At 39.7% G+C, this 22,098-nt stretch overlaps 1 protein-coding gene across 3 annotated transcripts in view; it reads right to left on the bottom strand.

Annotated features, from left to right (window-relative positions):
- Window positions 1-17,922: 17,922 nt before the first annotated feature.
- Window positions 17,923-22,098, bottom strand: part of ZNF143 (zinc finger protein 143) — a 41,673-nt gene continuing 37,497 nt past the window's right edge. For all 3 annotated transcript variants that reach the window (XM_051967673.1, XM_051967674.1, XM_051967675.1), the window contains 2 exons: window positions 20,656-20,802; window positions 17,923-19,295 (listed from right to left, as the gene is read on the bottom strand). In XM_051967673.1, the coding sequence (XP_051823633.1) occupies window positions 19,212-19,295; window positions 20,656-20,802 (231 nt within the window). In that variant the 3' untranslated portion in view covers window positions 17,923-19,211. The remainder of the gene's footprint in view (window positions 19,296-20,655; window positions 20,803-22,098) is intronic.

The raw sequence follows: 22,098 nt of genomic DNA, 5'->3' as shown, positions 1-22,098 counted from the left end.
TCCCCCAGATGGCAGGATGACCAGTAGATGTTAAATATATTAAAGTATAAATTAAATACACAATAATTATACATGACCAAACCATTATTTTGCTGTACAAAAAGAAATGGACTCTGAAATACTGTACAATTAGCCTGTGAAAGAAATCCAAAATGCAGGCAGGCAAAAATATAGAGATTGGGAATTCAATGTAATGGTTCTTAGTCATCTCCCAGAGTTCTTTCGCTGGGCGTAGTTGGTTCAGTTCATTACTTCTCCATTGGAACTGATTTGGTTCATCTCATTGCTGAGGATGGCCAGATCCATCAGAATTGATCATCATATAGTATTATGGTTGAAGTATATAATGATCTCCTGGCCCTGCTCATTTCATTCAGCGTCAGTTCGTGTAAGTCTCTCCAGGCCTCTCTGAAATCATCCTGCTGGTCATTTCTTATCGAACAATAATATTCCATAATATTCATTTACCACAATTTATTCAACCATTCTCCAATGGATGCCCATCCATTCAGTTCCAGTTTCTGGCCACTACAAAGAGGGCTGAGTGTGGATCATTTTTACTGTTATTTGCTTACATTTTGTTTTCTTTCTCATTGTTTCCCTTTTTGATCTGATTTTTCTTGTGCAGCATAATAATTGTGGAAATATGTACAGAAGAATTACACATGTTTAACATAGATTACTTGCTGTCTAGGAGAGGAGGTGGGGGAAAGGAGGGAGAAAAGAATTGAAACACAAGGTTTTGCAAAGGTGAATGTTGAAAACTATGCATATGCATATATTTTGAAAATAAAAAACTAGAAAATTTTTAAAAATAAAAGTAACATGTAAAAAATTAAAATAAAATAAAATGGGAAATCATAATCATGAAGATTCAGCATGGATTCAGTGAGGCGTCATACCTGAGTATGAGCTCTTAACATTTTGTTCAGCCATCTCTGACTCTTTGGGACCCCATTTGGAGTTTTCTTGGCAAAGATAATGGAATAGTTAGCTATTTCCACTCATTTTGCATATAAAGAAACTGAGGCAAACTGGGTTGAATGACTTGCTTGCCCAGGGGCACACAGTAAGTTTTTGAGGCTGGATTTGCACTTATGAAGATAAGTCTTCCTGATTTCAAAACCAGTGCTCTAACCACTGTACAACTTAGTTGTACATAGGAGGCCTTTAATAAACATTGAATTGAACTAAGCAATCTCATTTTTTTGTTCTAGATAAGGATCCCAGATTGTTAATTTTCCCACACCGAACCAAGTGAAAAAAAGCTTCTCAGGGAGCTTTGGGGAGGGAGTAAGGGTGGATCTATCTCACTCCAATAAACATAGCCTGGTGTTCTCTTAAAATCAATCCCACAGAGGTGTGAAAAACACTCAGGCCTCTATCCCAGCATCAAAGGTGTAAGCCAAGTGTGAACAAAGGAAATGCATTGGGATTGTTTGAAGAAAGTCAATCATGCCCTGTAGGCTTTAGATAAAAAAAAAAAAAAAAAAAAAAAAAAAAAAAAAAAAAGCTGCTGAGCGAAATGAGCAGGACTAGGAGATCATTATATACTTATATGATGATCAATTCTGATGGACGTGACCCTCTTCAATAATGAGATGAACCAAATCAGTTCCAATAGAGCAGTAATAAACTGAACCAGCTACACCCAGGGAAAGAACTCTGGAGATGATTATAAACCACTACATAGAATTCCCAATCCTTCTAATTTTGTCTGCCTGCATTTTTTATTTCCTTCAGAGGCTAATTGTACAATATTTCAAAGTCCGACTCTTTTTGTACAGCAAAATAACGGTTTGGACATGTATACTTAGATTGTATTTAATTTATACTTTAACATATTTAACATGTATTGGTCAACCTGCCATGAGGAGGGGAAAAATTGGAACAAAAGGTTTGGCAATTGTCAATGCCATAAAATTACCCATGCATATAACTTGTAAATAAAAAGCAAAAGCCCCTGGTTCAGAATACAGCTTTCTAGTGGGGGGTCAACATAGAGTTGGTTCATCTTCCATTAAGTCCCTGAAAGGAAATCACTATTGAGGGAGGCAAGTAGAGGGAAAAGAGCCTCATTGATCAGAGCAATGGTTCTCAAAATTTTTCATCTTAGAACCCTTTTATACTCTTAAAAATTATTAAGGACACCAAAGTCTTCTGTACATGTGGGTTGGATCTATCTGTTAATATTCACCATATTAAAAATTAATGCATATTTTGGAAAATAGTTCAACTTCATGTATCCCCTGAAAGAATCTTTGGGATCCTTAGGAGTTCCCAGACCACACTTTGAGAAAACTTAAATTAGAGGAAGATTTGGGACTTTCCACTTTGACAGAGAGAGCCACCTTTTGGGGAAAGGTGGTACAAAAGAGAATGCAATTGCTTTCTATTCAGTTCAAATCGATTCTATCAAAGGTAGGATTTGGCTTTTATTCAGATATTCCAATGGATCTATATTTCCTCCAGTGCTTCAGGTCACACCCTGAAGTTGCGCAACAACTCTTGTCCAAAACATCCTTCCATAAATTTGCCAGAGCAATGGCAACACTGATGAGACTGTCCTGGCTAAGTAAAAGTCAGGTTCTCCACTCAGGTGAATATTTCTATTTTAACATTGTCTTTTTGTAGTGGCAAGGAATTGGAAATTGACTAGATGGCCACCAACTGGGGGAATGGCTAAATAAGTAAATGTGAAGCTTCTTGGAAAGATTTAAATGAACTGACTGACTGAAGTGACTGACTGACTGACTGAAGCTGATGAAGTGAGCAGAACCAAGAGAACATTGTACAAAGTATCAGCAACACTGTGTGATGGCCATCTGTGATGGACTTGGTTCTTCTCAGCAATGCTGTGAGCTAAGGCAATTCCAATACTTGGGAGGAAAATGTCATTCACTTCCAGAGAGAGAACTATGGAGACTGAATGTAGATCAAAGCATAGTCTTTTCAACTTTTTGTTTGTTTTTTCCTTCGTTTTGTTTTTTCCCTTTTTGTCTGATTTTTCTTGCACAGCATAATAAATATGGAAATATGTTTAAAAGGATTGCACATGTTTAACCTATATGAAATTGCTTGCTGTCTTGGTGAGGGGAAAGGTAAGAAAAGAAGGGAGTAAAAATGGGAACACAACATCTTACAGAAATGAATGTTGAAAACTTTACATGTAATTGAAAAGATTTATATGTATTTGGAAAGATAGAATACTATAGAGAAAACAAACAAACAAATAAATAAATAAATAGTAGTATAGCGTGAAAGAAACTTTAAGGTTGTATTTCTAAAACTAATTGTAGACAGATAAAATTGTCTAGATTCTTTCTGTGACCTTGCCTCTTTTCCAAGAAGAGACTCCTCACTGGTTCCTAGCTTAGTGTCTTCAGTGTTTGTTGCTGACCTATCAAAATCATAGGGAAGACTTCTCAACTTTCCTTGTGATATGAACCCCTTTGGCTGACTGTTAAAGTCTTGTTGTTCAGTGAGATGATTGGGGCCAATTCCAATAGACTTATGACGGAGAGAGCCATCTACATCCAGAAAGAGACTATGGGGACTGAATGTGGATCACAACATAGTATTTTCACTTTTTTGTTGTTATTTGTTTGATCCCTTTTTGATCTGATTTTTCTTGTGAAGCATGCTAAATGTGGAAATATGTTAAGAAGAATTGCACATGTCTAACATATATTGGATTACTTGCCATCTAGGGGAGAGTGTGGGGGAAAGGGAGGGAGAAAAATTTGGAACACAAAGTTTCACAAGAGTATCTATGTGTGTATTTTGAAAATAAAAAACTATTGTCAGAATTTTTAAAAGTCTTGCCATTGCTGTTTTTGCTGCTGTTGTTAATCCTTTGTTCTTGAAGAAGACCAATGGACCCCTTCTCAGAATCCTGATGTAAATAAAATACAGGGTATCTCAAAAGTCCTAGTGCAGTTTTAAGTCTTAAATAACTTAAAACACTATAGAGCTACTATAATTATCTATCTATCCATCTATCTATATCTAACTAGCTAGCTCTTTTTCCTATTTCTGTGATCTCTTGGAGGTAACAGACTTAGTAATAGTATCACTGGGTCAAAAAGTATGAACAATTTAGTGACTTTGGAGGCATAGTTCCAAACAGCTTTCCAGACTGATAGGACCCCATTCTATGTGTGAATGCATGGAGATAAGTTTCTCCCTTTCTCCTTGTTTCTGTCAAGTTGTCTGAGACATTTTCTTCCTCCCTTCCTCTCTGTAACTTCTTTTCCCCTTCCTCCTCTTCCTCTCTTTTCCCCTCCCTCCTCCTCCCTCTCTTTCTTTCCTTCCCTCTCCCTCTCTTTCTCTCTCTCTCTCTCTGTCTCTCCTCTCTCTCCCCCCCTCTGTCTATCTCTGTCTCTGTCTCTCCTTTTTCTCCCTCTTTTTTTCCTCTCCTCCCTCCTCTTCTAAGTCTCTGTCTCTATCTCTGTCTCTGTCTGTCTCTCTCTGTCTTTGTCCTTGTCCCTGTTTCTCTTTCTGTCTCTGTCTCTCTGTCTCTGTCTCTCTGTCTCTCTGTCTCTGTCTCTCTCTCTCTCTCTCTCTCTCTCTCTCTCTCTCTTTCTGTCTATCTCTTGCTTCTCCTGCCCCTTCTTCCTTAGGGAGCATATGACTGGTGAGGAGCCTGTTACTAAAGTGACATCTTTCTTTGTTTAGCTCATAAAAGAGAAACCTTCACAGGAAGCAAGTGTTGTTGGGACGAGGTGGCAGACAGTCTGCTCTGGGGGAAGGAGGAGGAAAAGAAGGTTGGAGCTGGTGAGAGGGGCTCCATTCTGAGACTGTTCACTGCCTGCTTCCACCTGAGCAACTTCCTTCTGCTCCCTCCCATTTGGGGGGATGCACTGACATGGACCTGGCCCCACCTTCCCTCTGCCCCTAAACTGCTTCTCCCCAGAAATAATGCCTTCTCCTCTGGACCACGGAAACCTGGGCGACCCCGAGGTTCCACCTCACACCCTCCGATTGGCAGAGAGATCAAAAAAGAAAAACGAGAAATGTTGGGGGGCTAAAGGAAAATGGGCTTTGGCAATCTGCACCCAGAGAGAGGACTGTGGGGACTGAGTGTGGGTCACAACAGAGCATTTTCCCCTTTTTGTTGTTTTTTTTTTTTTTTTTGTTCTGATTTTTTTCCTTTTTGATCTGATTTTTCTTGGGCAGTGCCATAATTATGGAAATACATATAGAAGAATTGCACATGTTTAACATCTATTGGATTACTTTCCATCTAGGGGAGGAAGTGGGGGGTAGGGAGAGAAAAAAATTTGGAACATAAGGTTTTGCAGAAGTGAATGTTGAAAACTATCTTTGCATATGTTTAGAAAATTAAAAAGCTTTATTAAAAAAAAAAAAAGAAAGCAATGGGCTTTGGGAGAACTGGTATGTTTGTCTACCTTTGGTGGAGCAGGGAGCTGGAAAGTAATCTGGTACTACACCCAAAAAGTGTTGTTCTACATATGTCGAGCCTAAAATGTGTCTGGGATATTCAGCCCAGTGGGCAGTGGGTGACGTAGGACTGAAATTCAGAGAGGTTGGGGGATGTATATATAGTTCTCTGAGTCATCTTCCTAGAGGTTATAATTAAACCCATGTGAGCTGATGAGGTCATCGAGAAAGAATGTAGAAAGAGAAAGGAAAAAGGGTCAGAACAGACCTTCAAGGAACACCTACAATTAAGGGCATGAGAGGGAGAACGGGCAGATGGAGGCAGGAGGAGAGCAGGAGTATCACAAAAACCCAAAGAGGAGCCATCTCCCTTTAATCTTCAGAATAAAATACACAAAGAGCCCCTCAACTGATCTTTCATAAATGTCATAATTCTCTTCATTCTCATTCTCAACACATAGTTCCTCAAAATTGTCATTCCATTGACCATCGACAGGTCTTTGCTCTGGACCATCTTACACCTTTCTTTGTATGCTCTGTGCTGTCAATTAAAATAATTAAACTCAGTGTTCTGGAGGGCTGATGTCTGGGGCCCTTCCATCTATCTCCACAGGCTGTGAATGCTATGACAAAGTAAGAAGACATCCCCTTAATGTGATACCTCTGTGTGTATTTTCTGTCTCTCTGTGTCTGTCTCTCTCCAACTCTGTAATTGTTTCTGTTTCTCCGTGTCTTTCACTGGATACCTATCTGTACTTGATTTGTACTAGATCAGCTTCGATTCCCCCAGCTCCATCATTCTCTGTCTCTTAAATCAGAAATTTAGAAGGCAGAAAATCACAAAAGAAATAGTATTCAAAAAAAAAAAAAGAAATAGTATTCCCCTGGGAATAATAGTGATAAAAATCATACAAGCCTTTATCTCGGATCTGCCCATTAAAAGTCAATAAAACTGTAACCTATTCAACATGTAAAGGACTGCTTGCCATCTGGGGGAGGGGATGTACAGAAGGAAGGGGGAAAAACGGAACAGAAGTGAATGCAAGGGATAATGCTGTAAAAAATTACCCTGGCATGGGTTCTATCAATAAAAAGTTATTAAAAAAATAAAAAAAAGTCAATAAAAATTAATTTTTAAAAATTGATAATTTTTTTCTATTACCTTTCTTTAAGATTATAAGTTGTAGGGAGGTTGCTTTGATAAAGGGAGCTTCTTCATTCTGGAGTTCTAAAACCAGTCCTTATCTTTATCACTTTTATTTCCCAATATTCCAAAAGAATGAAAATTTATTGTTTTTTTTTTCCTTTCAGGGATTGTTTTTTTTTTTTCTTTCAATCACAGTTTTACATGCTAATATGTCTGCAATATAATAGGTCTTCGATAAATGCTTGTTATATGATTGATTGAGTTGACTCGGAGCTAACCTGTGCAACTTCTCATCAGCTTCTAGCCCTTGGCTACCTACAATTCAAACTTCAAAATGGTGGGAAATATTCTATCATTCTTCAGCACTGACTTGAAGCAACATACAGTTTTAATTTTTTTTTCTCACACACAATTCTACCCAAGATGTCTCTTTTTCCTAATCCTGCCCAAGCTCCAGTCCTTATCTGCCCACTTTGATCTTGGAGGATTACAGTTTCAGAGGGACAGCTGCAAGAAACTTAATAGCAAATTGTAGCTCATTGTAAAACTTAAGTTTATCCAGCTGTCTAGTAGGCCACCATTCAAAGTGCTATACAATCTTTAGTTTCCATAGTTTATGCCATATCCTCCCCCAAAAATTCTTAATTACAGCATGTTTTCCCATCTACACAGTAAACATAAGTCACTTGTCATTTATTTTCAATTTGGGAATTTCTAGGATTATGGAAGATAAAGAGAAAGAAACGCACCAATTCATCCCTATTTGTTGAGCTCTTAGGACTGACCTCCAAGCTCAGTTGGACCTTGCTCAAACTTGCAATTATGCAATAAGTGGGCGTCAGAACCACAGATATCCAAAAGTAAAGAGCCAGTGAGGGGTGGCAATTTGTATAATTAAAGCATCTCTTAATAGGAAAGCAAAATGGAAAACTTTTGGTTTTGATTTGCTAGGTTGACTAAAGATTGAGTCTGGAGGTAATGAAAACTAAAGTCAAGTATAACAGGTGTGAAATGAAAACTCAGTTTAGACTCTGAACAGAATCTTGGAAGTATCTATTTGTGGCCTAAGAGTTCCTGGAGTCCAGAACAATGCACTGCTTACAGAAGCAAATTCCTCCTGCTAGTGTAAAAACCTCAGTTTTGATGCACATGGAATCCCCCAAGTCCTAGTTCAGTTTTTAAGCTACTAAAGTTTTAATAGCTTAAAGCTGTACTAAGACTTTTGGGACAGTTTATGTCACTCTAGGCTCATTTTTTGCCATGTGTAGAGTGACCTTCTCACTGTTCCTCACGCATGACATTCTGTCTTCTGTTTACCTGGATGATGCCCTAAGTGCAGCTTCCTTTCCTCATCCCCCATCCCCACCTCTACCTGTTTGCGTCCTTCTTCCCTGACTACTTTTTAACTTATTCTACCTGGAAAGGAAAAAGAAAGGAAGGAAGGGAGGAATGTGTGTACTTACACATACACACATTCTCCCCCAATAGAATATAAGTTTCTCGAGGGCAAGAACAGTTTGAAGATTTTTTTTGTCTTTATATTCCTAGTGTCCAGAAGGAAAGTATAGACACACATATAATAGGCAATTCACAAATGATTGATGAATGACAGGAAAAGATAATGATGAATGTTGGAGATGTGGGAAAACTGGGACACTGATACATTGTTGGTGGAGTTGTGACCTGATCCAACCATTCTGGAAAGCAATTCTGGAGAGACACTAGAGAGCAGTCTCTACTGGGTCTGTATCCCAAAGAAATCTTAAAAGAGAGGAAAGGATTATTTAAGGCAGCCCTTTTTGTGGTGACAAAGAACTGGAAATTGAGGGGATGTCCATCAATTGGGGAATGACTGAATAAATTGTGGTATTTGGATGTAATGGAGTATTCTTGTTCTATAAGAACAAAAATCCTGGAAAGACTCATATGAACTGATGCTGAGTGAAGTGAACAGAACCAAGAGAACATTGTACACAGTAACAGCAAGATTGTATGATGGCCAACTATGATAGACTTAGGTCTTCTCAGCAGTACAGTGAGCCAAAACCATTCCAATATGACAGATATGGAACCATGTTTAAAAGGACTGCACATGTTTAACCTATATGACATTGCTTGCTGTCTTGGGGAGGGTGGAGCAAAGGGAAAGAAAGAGAAAAAAGATGGAACTCGAAACCTTTACAAAAATGAATGGTGAAAACTATCTTTATATGTAATTGCAAAAATAAAATACTATTACTTGTGGAAATTCTTATTGATTGATTATTGATAGAATGCATGGAAAAGCTAGTCTATATCGGTGGAAGCAATGGGCAAAACATATGTTTACTTAATCTGTTGGACTAAACATTCTTTAACTAATTCCTATTTACTGAAGCTTGTGTGTTAAGCTTTGGATTTGTTTGAAAATAGTGTTTATCCTATAGGCAACAGGAAGCATTTAAATGTTCCGAGAAAGGATTGGACCTGTGCCCCAAGATTATTTCTGAAGGACAGATTGGAGAAGGAAGATATTAAGGTCAAGAAGAGCAGCAAAGAGCTATTAAAATAATATAATGAAGAGGGAACGAGAACTAGGGTGGTGGTCTTGTGAATGAAGAATGATAGCTTTAGGGGATGGCAAGGTCCTGTGAAAAATTCTTAAGGATGGAGTGTGCAGACCCTGAGCAAGTCACTTAACCCCAGTTGCCTCAGGAAAAAAAAAAAAAGGATGGAGTATGCATAAACATGTTTTTATGATGTAGAAAAGAATTAGGGATAAGGAGAGATTAAATCTGTCTCTAATGAATAGGATAAGCTTTAAAAAATAGAATAGAGTGGTTGGGATCACGGGTACAAAAGGGACTACCTTTGGCAAAAGGAAAAAGAAAAGAAGGAAGGGAGAGAAGGAGGAAGGGAAGAAGGAAGGAAAAAAGGAAAGAAGGAGGGGAAAGAGAGAGAAGACAGAAGAGAAAAGAGAAAAAAGAAGGGGAAAGAGAAGAGGAAGGAAGGCAGGAAGAAAGAAGGAAAGAAAGAAAAAGAAAGAAAGAAAGAGAGGAAAGGAGGGAGGAGAGAGGAAGAAAGGAAGAGAAGAAAGAAGGAAGGGAACAAGGGAGGGAGGAAGGAGGGAAGAGATAGAGAGAAAGAAAGAAAGGAAAAGAAGGAAGGGAGGTGGAAAAAGAAGAAAAAAGGAAGAAAAAAAGAGAAGAAGGAAGGAAAGATAAAAGAAGAAGGGAAGAAAGGGAGGGAAGAAGGAAAGGAGAAAAAGAGAAAGGGTAAAAGGAAGGAAGGAAGGGGAAGAAAAGAGGATCTTTTTTGGGGTATTTTTAAAATAACATGTAGAGAGCAGCTAGGTGGCACTCTGAAGTCAAGAGGACTTGAGTTCAAATGTGAACTCAGATATTACCACTTGTGTGACCCTGAGCAAGTCATTTAACCCCAATTACCTCTTTAAAAATGCAAAGAGAACAGAAGGTCAGAAAGCAGCACAATCAGAACTGTTTTGAAAGCATTTTACTATATGTTTAAAAAGGAAAAACAAGTTGTATATCAGAGAGACCTGCAGCTTTGCTAATGAATGATCACAAACTAATAAATGTCCATTTCATTTACTGTTAAGTTCAGAATAAAAAAAATAGAAACAAAACAGAAAGAGCTGTTGTGAAGAATGTGTGAAGATAGTATGATAATATGGAAAGAGCATGTTTTTTAAAAAAAATTTGGTTTTTAGTAATATTTTATTTTTTCCAATACATACAAAGATAATTTTCAACATTCACCTTTGCAAAATTGTTCCAATTTTTTTTCCTTCTCTCCTTTCTTCCCCATCCCCAAGAAAGCGAGCAATCCGATATAGGTTAAAAATGTATAATTCTTCTAAACATATTTCCATATATAACAGAAAAATCAGATCAAAAGGGGAAAAAACAAAAGAAAGGAAAAAAAAAAAACTAAGTAATCAATAACCACAAAGAAAAGATGAAAATACTGTGCTTTGATCCATATTCAGTCTCCATAGTTCTCTCTCTGGATGCAGATAGCACCCTTCATCACAAGTCAATTGCAATTGCTTTGAATCACCCCTTTGCTGAGAAGAGCCAAGTCCATCAGAACTGATCATCTCACAGTGTCGCTTTTATTGTGTATAATGATCTCCTGGTTCTACTCTTTTCACTTAGTATAAGTTCATGTAAGTCTCTCCAGGCCTTTCTGAAACCATCCTGCTGATGGTTTCTTACAGAGCAATAATATTCTCTAATATTCCTATACCATAACTTCTTCAGCCATTCTCCAACTGATGGGCAGCCACTCAGTTCCCAGTTCCTTGCCACTACAAAAAGGGCTGCCACAAACATTTTTGTACAAGTGGGTCCTTTTCCCTCTTTTATGATAAGAACATGTTTTTAAGTCAGAAAAACTGGGTTCAAATTCCACCTCTGATATTTATTATCTGCATGGTTTAGGGCAACATCCTGGTCTTATTTACCTCATATAAAGAATCGAGGGGGCTGGACTAGAAAATCCCTGAGACCCTTTCAACTCCAGGCCTATGTTCCTCTGGTAAGGAGCTAATCAGAAATGAATAAAAGTATTACCGTGCAACAATGACAGCCCAGTTGAAACTAAAATGAATTTGTATGTATTCAGTCCTAAGTCTTTCATGATTTCTTCCAGCAGCCATGGAGGAGCACCAGAGAAGGCAAAGGATGAGAGTGTTCCAGGGTAGAAAATCACCAGGATTATGGACGGTTCTTCCCTGAACTGGTCAACCATTGAATAAGGACTGGGAAGGGAGGGAAATGAATCCTTGCTAAGGAGGGACTGTGAAATAAGAGGTCAGTGAGGATGAAGAGCTACTTTAGGAGGAAAACAAGTAGAAGAATTGATTGGGACCAGAAGGAAGGATTTCAAGCTCAAAATCTTGGAGGTTGGATTATAATCCTTGTTCCCAATCAGGGGCTTATCTAATCTCCTTGTAGAGTTGCCGGCTCAGGGTGGGCTTGAAGCAAATATGACCTTTGAAAAAATTGATGTAAGAGATTTTTCATAAGAATTTCTCTTCTAAATGTATTGATGCTGTGTGAAAGGTTTTTAAGTTCTATAACTGAAATTTTCTATTTTATCCATCTACTAGGATTATCTATATTCCTTGTTTTTGTATTTAAGAATACTTTGCTGTCTAAGAGGGAGAATAGAAATGATATGGGGTAAAATTAGGCAACATAAAAACAAAATATATTAATAACATATTGATATATTTTATTTTATATTACATATTAACACATTTTATTTTAATATATAATAAATATTTATAAATATGTTATATAATAAACATATTGATTATATTTATATTAATATATTAATAAAATTTACTTTTTAAAAAAGATTGAATCAATTAGTACTCAGAGGCAGATATTGTTTCTACATTAGGAAGTGCTTCCCAACAAGCAGAATTATCTAAGAACTGAATACCTTCTAAGGTAGTGTGAGCTTCCTGTCATTGGAGGAATTTAAGCAAATAATAGTCATTGGAATTTATAGTTTTAAGTTTTCAAGGCACTTAGCATACATTTGCTCTATATGAGCCCCTGAGCCTCATTACAATCTGCGAGTCAGGCACAACAGGTATTATTTCCTCCATTTTACAGATGAGGAAAACTGAGACCCAGGGAGAGTAAGTCATGGAGAGACAAGATTTGAATCCAGGTCCAAGTCCAGGACAATCTACTATAACACACTCTTATAAGCTAAAGCTCAATGGTCACCTCACAAGGATTTGTTCATTGGCCAAGAAGTTGTTTTAAATGATTTCTGATCATCTTCTCCCCTTTCTATTGGTTTCTTTAAGCTAGGAGCTTCATAAAGACCATTAGCTTATCTAAACTTTGCATCCTGCCCCCAACCCAATCCCGAATGGTGCTCTTCAGTTAATAGGTGCCCCCTTACCCCAAAAAAACCAAAACCCATCTATGTATTGAATGAAAGATGGAACAAATAAATGATCTCTGACCCTACTGATAGTTTATCATACTTTTCTTTTTCCTTTCTTTCTAAAGGTTAATGGTTATGGGAGGGGTGGGGAGCCAGAGGAGAGGAGGAGTTAATAATGCCAAAAATAAAGGAGACAATTGAAATGTTTTTTAAATGCATGTAACAGAGCATAATTGTAAAGAATTGTATTTACTGTCTAGGGAAAGGGGAAGATGGGGAGGAAGAGAGAAAAATATGGAACACAAGGTTTTACAAGAGTGAATGTTGAAAATTATCTAGGCATATGTTTTAAAAATAAAAAGCTTTAATAAAAAAATAATAAAAATACATGCAAAGATAATTATTTTTATCAAAGTTTTTATTTTTAAATTTTGATCTATGCATATGTTTTAAAAATAAGTAGATTCCCCCATAGGCAGACGCCACATTGGCCTGGGTCCCTGAGCTGCACCTGCACTTGTGCCTGTTTGAAACAATCTTTTCTGAAGTTTTTCCAACATATCTTCTGCTGGAAATTTGTTACACTCCAAATCTTTGTGAGTTCTGTCATCCCCACACCTGTCCAGGGGCTGATCTGAGGGAAACCAGGAAGAGCTCAGACATAGACCCGTCTGCTCTCCGCCACCTTGGCTCTGCCCCTCAGGACACTGGGGTCCAATGATGAAGCTTGCTGCCCTCCTTTGGGATAAAGAATGTCAATAAAATCTCTTCCAAGCCCCTCTTTATTTTAGCACAAAAATGTGCTAAAACCTGAAGGCCAGATTCCAAGGATCTCCTTCCCACCTGTGTGATCTTAGGCGGATCACTTCACTTCATTTCTCTGGGACTCAAATTGCTTTCTCTGTATCATAAGGGGATGGGAGCAAATGATTTCTATGGGGCTCCTTTCCCATGTGAATCTACAAAATGAAGATCCAGGGTCTCTGAAGGAAAATTTCCAGCGTTTGGACACCCTGCTGGGGCTTTGATTTGCAGATGGAACAAGCCCACATTGCCCAATTAGCATGTGAATTCCCACCGCGTTTTTCCAGGCTTTGCAAGAGACTTTGGTCCTGTTCTCCTGCATTCAGCAAAAGGAGAGAAACTCCGGGTCCCAAACACACAGCATCTGAGACACCATGCTTAGCCAATCAATCAATCAGCATGCATTGATTAACTAGGTGCCCGGCATTAGGGAAATAAAGAAAAAAACAAAAACAGTTCCTATCCTAAGAGAATTGATATTCTAATCCAAGGGACTATGTGTCTCTAAATAGGCACATGGAAGATACATGGATCATGAAGGGGAAGAGTAAAAGGGAGGAGGAAATAGGGAAAGGTCTCTTGGAAAAGACAGGATTTGGCTGAGTCTTGAAATAAGCACTGATAAAAAAAGAAGCCACTGGCTTATTATTATAATTATAGCCACTGTTAAAAAAAAAGAAGAAAAAAAGAAGCCACTGGCTTATTATTATAATTATAGCCACTGTTAAAAAAAAAAAAAAGAAGAAGAAAAAAAGAAGCCACTGGCTTATTATTATAATTATCATTATTATTATATTATAAGAGGCAAGGTTGAGGAGGTGTAGAATTCTAGGCACAGGTGATAGGTACAGGGAGATGTCACCTTACAGGATTTTACAGAGTTTTCCAAAAAGGCCAAATGCACTAAGGCTTTCGGAAGCCCTGCATAGAAGGGGGGAAATGCCCATCTCAGAGCTTTTGTGGGAGAATCCTCAGATGGACGGTCTCTCAAGATTGCTCTGTCGGACCAAGTAGCCTTCTATTCAGGGATGTGTCCATTTCAGAACAGATGGGAGACAGAGTAGGGAAGAGAAAAGAGTAATGAATTTGGAGGCAGAGGCCTTCTTTTCAAAGCTGGCTAAGAGGTGTGATTTTGGGCAGGATGCTTCATGTCTCTGGGCATCAATTCCTTCATCTATAAAACCACAGTAATAGCCAACATTAACATAATGCTTTGGCATTTACAAATTACTTTATGGCTATTATCTCAGAACCACATTTTATACTTTAATTATCTCCATTTTAAAAAAATTTTTAAATAACTTTTTATTGACAGAACCCATGCCAGGGTAATTTTTTACAGCATTATCCCTTGTACTCACTTCTGTTCTGATTTTTCCCCTTCCTCCTTCCACCCCCCTCCCCCAGATGGCAAGCAGTCCTTTACATGTTGAATAGGTTACAGTATATCCTAGATACAATATATGTGTGCAGAACCAAACAGTTTTCTTGTTGCACAGGGAGAATTGGATTCAATTATCTCCATTTTACAGCTAAATGTCTGGGGTAGGATTTGAAGTCGTCTTTTTGATTTCACGTGAGGCACAAGGAAGAGGTGGACTAAGGGTCCTCTAAGATTCCCCTCCAGCTCTAAATTTAAGCTTCTATGACCACTGGATGGGGAGGGGAGCTTGGGGAAAACATGTCCTTTAAAATTGATAATGTTGTTGGTGTTGTGAACTGATCCAACCATTCTGGAGAGCCATTTGGAACTCTGCCCAAAGGGCAACAAAACTCTGCATACCCTTTAATCCAGCAGTGTTTCTACTGGGTTTACATCCCAAAGAGATCTTAAAGGAGGGAAAGAGACCACATGACCAAAAATGTTTGTGGCAGCCCTTTTTGTAGTGATGAGCAACTGGAAACTGAGTGGATGCCCATCAATTGGAGAATGATCGAGTAAATTGTGGTACATGAATGTTATAGAATATTATTGTTCTGTAAGAAATGAGGAGCAGGAGGATTTCAGAGAGACCTGGAGAGACTTACATGAACTGATGCAGTGTGAAGTGAGCAGAACCAGGAGAACATTGTATACAGCAACTGCAAGACTGCATGATGGTCAGCAGTGATGGACTTAGCACTTCTTAGCAATGCAGTAATTTTAAGACAATCCCAATAGACTTTGGACAGAAAATGCCATCTGCATCCAGAAAAAGAACTAAAGAGACTGAATGTAAATCAACATATGTTATGTTTACTTCTTTTTTCTGTTTTGTTTTTCTCTCTTGTGGTTTTCCCTTTCTGTTCTGATTTTTCCCTCTCAGCATAATTCATAAAGAAAAAATTAATTAAAAAAAGAAGAAAATGCTATCTACATCTAAAGATAGAATGATGGAGACTGAATGTGGATCGAAGCATACTATTTTCACTTTTTTTTTCTTTCTCGTGTATTTTCCCTTTTTCTTCCCACAAAATGACTAACATGGAAATGATTAAAATAATTACACATGTATAATCAGGTATATCAGATTGCTTGCTTTGTAGAGGAGGTGGGGAGGTAAGAGAGGGAGCAGAAATAAATTTGGAACACAAAATCTTATAAAAATGAATGTTGAAAACAATCTTTACATGTAATTGGAAAAATAAAAATACTATTGAAATTTTTTAAAATGCTATCTTAAAACCCCCCACAAAACAACAAAAAACTGATAATGAAACGTAGATACTTCTGAGTTGTGCATTCCTGATTCAGTTGCTTTGACTCTCTGATCTTCATCTGCAAAATGGGAATATTAACCCATTTCATAAGGTTGTTGTGATGGGGATTACACTTCCTGGTGAGCCCTCACTGACATACTGGTTTACAATCACTTATCTGGACTTTCTTCACAACTATTTCTGCATGCTAAGCTTGTGAAGGAGGACATGAAAATACCATTTGCTTCCTTGGCAGTGAGGAAGCTATGATGCTGTGATCCATTTCTGCCTCACAGCCCTTTCCAAAAAGTCAACTGGATCCAATCCTCCATGGAGTATCCAGGGGTAGTACCCACTGTGGCTTCCTCTTCTCTTGAACTGGGAAGTTTCTTCAATCTCTCTGGGCTTCATTTTCCTTAGTGGGCGCTTAATAAATGTATATGACCCACTGACTCATTTATCTCCATGACATTCTGGGATACCATTCCTTTCCCTATTGCTCCCTAATCCAATTGATCCAGCATAAATCATGCTTCCAAGAAAGGACAATGGAGAACATAGCTCAAACCCATACAAATATACAAGTGGCCCAAGGAGACTAGCCTCTGAGGAGCCCCGCCATGATGAGAGAGGGCTGACATCTATGGGAAATTGGAGTGACTAATCCCAAGGGATTGCTAAGGGGAAAAAATCAGCTGCTGCTTTCAAGAAACCTAGTTTCCCTTATAGGGGTAGAACAATAAGTCTTAAGACAAAGGTACCATAATTCACCTGAGCTTTAGAGATAGAACCTCCCAAGGTTATCCAGTTCATTTTACAGATGGGGAAACTGAGCCACAAAGTGGCAGAGCCTCTGATCCACTACTTAAATTATATCATGCACAACACCTTCCCTATAGTAATATTTTTAGTCCCACAGCTGATGTTGATGAGTCATGCAGTACTAAGGTTGGATGGGCTTTCCAGGAGCATTATCCCTTCATTTTAAGGCTAATGAAAGTGGATTTGAGAAAAACTAGGAAAAAATGCTGGATTTGGAGCCTGAGTGAGGTCCTGGGTTTAAATCCCAGCTCTGATGTTTTTCTGGGTTGAGCAGGGCAGATTTGACACTCCGCATGGCGAAAAACAGGGACTCAAGGACAACTCTTAGCTGTTCCCTATGGGATTTGGGGGGGTAGTAATTTGTAGGGGAAGAACTGAAAAGGTAAAAGAGAAAGACAAAAGGAGATGGAGATAATGGAGGCATAAAAAGGTAAGGGTTGAGTAGAGATGATTTTCTTACTCTGAAAGGGTGTCTTTAACCAAAGCTAGTGGCTAAGTTTTGAGTCTAGTTTTATGCTTGAACAGAATCCATGGTATCAGGTCCCCTCGGGTCCAGTTCAGCTAAATTCCACCTTCCTCCTGAGAAGGAATTGGGAAGTTATTGCTTTAACAGCTGCCAGGAATGTCAGACCAGTACTGGCAAGTCATATTTTTCTTTCCCTGGGGATAAGTTACAAGTCCAATGGCAAGGGGAAAGAAAAAAAGGCTATTAAGTGCCTGAATACATTACAAGGGACTTACTACTCAAGACAAGGCTTGCAAGCCCCCGCCTTTCATTTCTGCTTTAAACTGCTACTTCCCCAATTTGTGGCTTCCCTCCCCCTGCCCACAATCCAAGGGCAAGACTTGCTCTTTGGGGTAACCCATTGGGAAGGCAGGTCGATGGGCCTGAGCTGGTACAGCAACAAAAGATTCTTTGAAAAGGAAGATCGGTGGTTAGAGGTCTCCTCTGACTTAGCACCCTTCTTTCCTGCCTGGAGAATCTACTCTTGAGCCCCAGTGTCTGGGAAAGGGGTTTGTGAATCCTAACGTTCCCTTTAGAGTGATGCACTTAAGGAATGGGGGTCCTGGTTTTGGTGGGAATTCAGCTACCCAAGCCTAAAATGCTATTTTATCTTAAATGTTTCTTTTTGGTAGAGACTTCAAAGAAAAACAGATAAGAGACAGCATTTATATTCAATAATAATAATAATAAAAAAAAACAATAAAGTTTTCTTTTAAACTGTACAAATTGAAATGAAACATTCCCACCATTGGGTTTTTTAACTGTACAAAGAACAGTATAATGCTGGAATAAAGGAGTGAGGAAGGAGGAAATGCCTTTTTGGCCTGAAATTCTACTGAAGCAGAATCTGAACCATTGATCTGTAAAAAAAAAAATCTTCCCGAGGCTGAGCTTCATTCTGTTGCAAGAGGCTTCCAAAGAGTCCTGGTGGTTGTCTCCATTATGTTTCTGAGCTGTTTTTCCTCAGCAATTTATTCACCCAATTTAATAAAAGTAAATTATCATTTATTGAACTACTAGATTCATTAAAAAATGAGCTACAGGATAAATAAACTTTGGAACAAGGATATAACACATGTTAAACAAAAATAAATAGGCTACACTGAACTCATCCCAGAGTTAATTCACTTCGGATCATGGCCCTGCCTTCTTCCCTGGACATTGTGGTCACATTTTACTTGATCATAATTGGAATTATTAAAAACAAAACAAAACCAAAAACAAACTCATAAGGTAAAACCTTTAAGGAAACCAAAGTATCGAATTTAACCTTTTAATTCTGAACAACCAAAGCATTTCAGTTTTTACATAATCTAATGTAAAGCTAATGGAATTGGCTGAATAGGCTGTATTTAACAAAGACGGGGAAGACAACAGTCACCCAGCTACCTGGGACAGAAATCAAAGTGGAGAAATGTAGAACCAAAATTGCCAAGTCCCTACTAATTGAGGAACATTCTTAAAGGCTTTGCATCCTTTTGTCATTTGAAATGGCTTCTGGAATTATGATTGTAAGGACCTTTCAGACATCTGAAGGTGTCTGAATAGCCTTGATCATGTACTTAAAAGTTAAAATTCATCCTGGGGCAGAATTCTACAGCTGCACTGGCCATGCAGGTAGACTTCAGTAGTCTGAGAGTCGATAAAAGAGTAACAACAGGAAAATCTACCATCTAGTCCTAATTTCATATTTCTGCATACACATGGGGTCAGGTTGGAAATCAAAAGTTGCCGATTTGAGAGTTGGAAGGGACCTTGGTGGTCACCAAGCCCAACCGATCTATTTCAAGGGTCAAGCGTGAGACGTTGTCCACTTGTGCATAAAAATGTGTGCAGAGGATCAAGGAATGGGAAACTTCCAAGTGTTCTAGGACTCTGGCTGCAAGGGTCTCTGTTGTGTGAAAAGAAAATATTCTCCGCCGGATGGTCCCAAGATCTAGGTTAATCATCCAAGCCTGGCGTCTCTCCTTGCTGGATTCTGGAGGCTATTCTGATGGCTTCTTCCAAAGACTGCTGTTCTCCAAGCTGCAGCATGAATATGTGAGAAAGATAAACAGTTTCATCTAAGAATACAAATATCATAGGACAGGAGCCAAACCGTTCCCACTTTCCCCTGGAAAACTTGGCTTCCTGGAATCTAGGTTGCTCTTCCTCTTGCAATACTTTGTATATACTTTGTATTTAATTTTAAAATGATGATTTCTAGCAAGTTAAAGAGTGCTGCAGCATTCCCAATTATAAGACAAGAGGCCGGTGCCTCTCTTGGGTGGCCACTGCCACATTCTGCCTTGTAGGACAGCTCTACTGTCCATCTGCCTTACCTCCCCACTAAGGTATTTATCGCTTCTGAGTAGGATGACCTTTGCCCTAATCCCAATTTCAGCATCTACCATAGGGACTCCTGCAGAAATCCTAGGCTTCAACAAAACATCTGCTGAATTGGCTGGAAATGTAAAGTGGCCCATAAATAGGCCATTACAAAATATCTTATATCAAAATGGCAGTATTGTTAAGCTTTTGTTTTGAGAGTGGTGATGACTAGCTGAAGACACACATTGGGATGTGTATCTGTAAAAGTGTTTAGCAATGGTGAATGGCAAAGCAAAGGTTTATGGGAAGGAGAAAAGGTAAGGGTACCAAACCTACAAGTTATTTTAGATCTGACTATTTAAAAATTCCCAGATTCCCCATCTTTTGCAAGAATACACCTCCACAGCCCTGATTTCTGTCATCAAGGGGCTGATTCAACTTTTGAAATGAAAAGTTGATTCATGTACATTCTGCCCCAAAAAGAAAATCCTAGTTCAGGAGGCAAATGCCCAGAGGATTCTGCCATTGAACAGATAAAAAGGAAAAACAGACATGAAGAGTGATTACTCTCTGGATAAAGGTGGGAGAAACACCATTTCATGACCCAAAGAACCTGGTTTTCAGATTTGGGCTTTTGTTTCTGTAATGAGATGACACAGTGTACCCATCACAGGTCAGCCTGCTCATCTCCCTCATCAGTTATTCATTCACATCATTTTTAAATGGTCAGATACACTCTTACTGATGAATGTTAAGTTCTTAACGTGCATATGTGTGCAGTCTCAGTCATATCTGCCTGCTTCTCTCTCAGGTCTACTACTTCCTTCCTTTAATTTAAGCCAAATCTGGTGGATGGTGATTGGGTCACACCTGCTGCGGGTTACTCCTGGGAGTCACTTGACACTTCCAGGATGACGGCTGAAAGGTCCCCGTGATTATTTACTCCTTCCCCTCATTCTGACAGAGGAGGAAGTTCAAGTCCTTCGGGCCCAAGATGTTAATGTTGCCTGCTTGCTGGGAGGCCCAGAAACAGGCCCTTGGGCACAAATGGGGAGTGGGCAGCTGAGGAGCTTACCTGCACGGCGATCTGTGTTCCGTTGGACGTGGCCACCAACGTCAGCGGCCGGGCTTCTGTGGCCACCAAATGGTGCCCATGTGGCTGGTGCGCCATTTCTGAGGAGGCCGTGTGGAAGGCTGCCAAGTCCTGGGCCACAATCGCCACCTGCCGCACAGAAGGCAGACACTCCGGCTCAGGCCGGCCTGACAGACTAGAGTTCACTCCCCCCACCTGACTTTGGGGCCTTCTTGGCCAGTCAGGGGGCATCTAGATTGGCCCACCCCGCACTAAATATCAATATTCCCCAACATCTCTTTATTCCTGAGTCTAGCTAAGTGCTGGGCAACAGCTTTTCTCCTATTCAGACCCATAATTACTTAATATCACATTTTTAGTGTACATTACACTATTAGTGTACATACAGTATAATCTTTACTGGTGCAACACAGCACAGTGTGATGTCCAAGGTGAGGCTCAGATTTAGAGACCTTACGTTCCCTTTGCTCCCCCCCGGGGCAAATGTCAAGGAATGTACTTGTCTAAGAACCACCAGGCTGCCTTTCCTGCAGAGCGGGACAGAGGGCACCGACCCACGAGTTCCTGCACGCCAGGGCAGAGGCGGCGCAGGGCACGGCTGCCGCTGTTGCTACCTGGGCCTCATCCCACTAACTAGCCCTTATGGGCTATTCACAGGTTCTATTCCCGAAGTAGAATTCCAGCCCCCTGGAGCTGCTAGAGACATGGGAAACATATACGAAGAGCACGTGTCAAACCAGGCCGCCTCAGTCTCTGTAAAAGGGGGTGACCTCCTACCCCTGCCATCCACAGCAGAGCTCAGCCCCCGGGGGACAGGTGCTCCAGGAAGCTCTCAGCCCAGATAAGATCAGACACCTCTAGGGAGATTTGGACATTTTCCCAGTGGATACTTGCATCTGTGCTTAGGATTCTGCTAAGAGTTGCTGAGACTATTTTAGGCCATATAATGAGGGGGTCAATCCAGGACGCCTGAATTTCTGAATATGGAAGTTGGCATGTAGCAGTGGCGGGGGAGGAAGGCAGCCAGCAAACCCGGGATGACATTCCCAGTGACGTCACTAACCAAGAAAACACACTGGATGGGGAGCTAGAAGACATGGCTGAAGTCCAGGCTCTGCCACTAACTACCTGTGACCGTGAGTAAATCATGCCAATCTCTGAATCTCAGTTCTCTTATCCATAAGGTGAGAAGCCTGGAGTAAATGGCCAAAGGTTCCCAAAACTCTGCACCCAGCTTCTGGAAGATTCTAGATAGCGAGTAGTGAGGGCTATCAGTTAGTGTCACAAGGCCTGCTGGAATTTCTGTTTCTCTGCCTCTCACAGGGTGCCTGTGGGAAAAGCATCCCGGGACCAGGGAAAGATGAGAGAGAGGGCGAGTGGGGCCTGAAGCTAGCCAGGGGGCTATCCTTGTTCCCTCTGGATCGA

Source organism: Antechinus flavipes, chromosome 6 (assembly GCF_016432865.1).
Source record: "Antechinus flavipes isolate AdamAnt ecotype Samford, QLD, Australia chromosome 6, AdamAnt_v2, whole genome shotgun sequence".
In the NCBI taxonomy this organism is placed as follows: domain Eukaryota; kingdom Metazoa; phylum Chordata; class Mammalia; order Dasyuromorphia; family Dasyuridae; genus Antechinus; species Antechinus flavipes.
The sequence above is the reverse complement of the archived record's forward strand: the minus strand, read 5'-3'. Positions and strand labels throughout refer to the sequence as shown.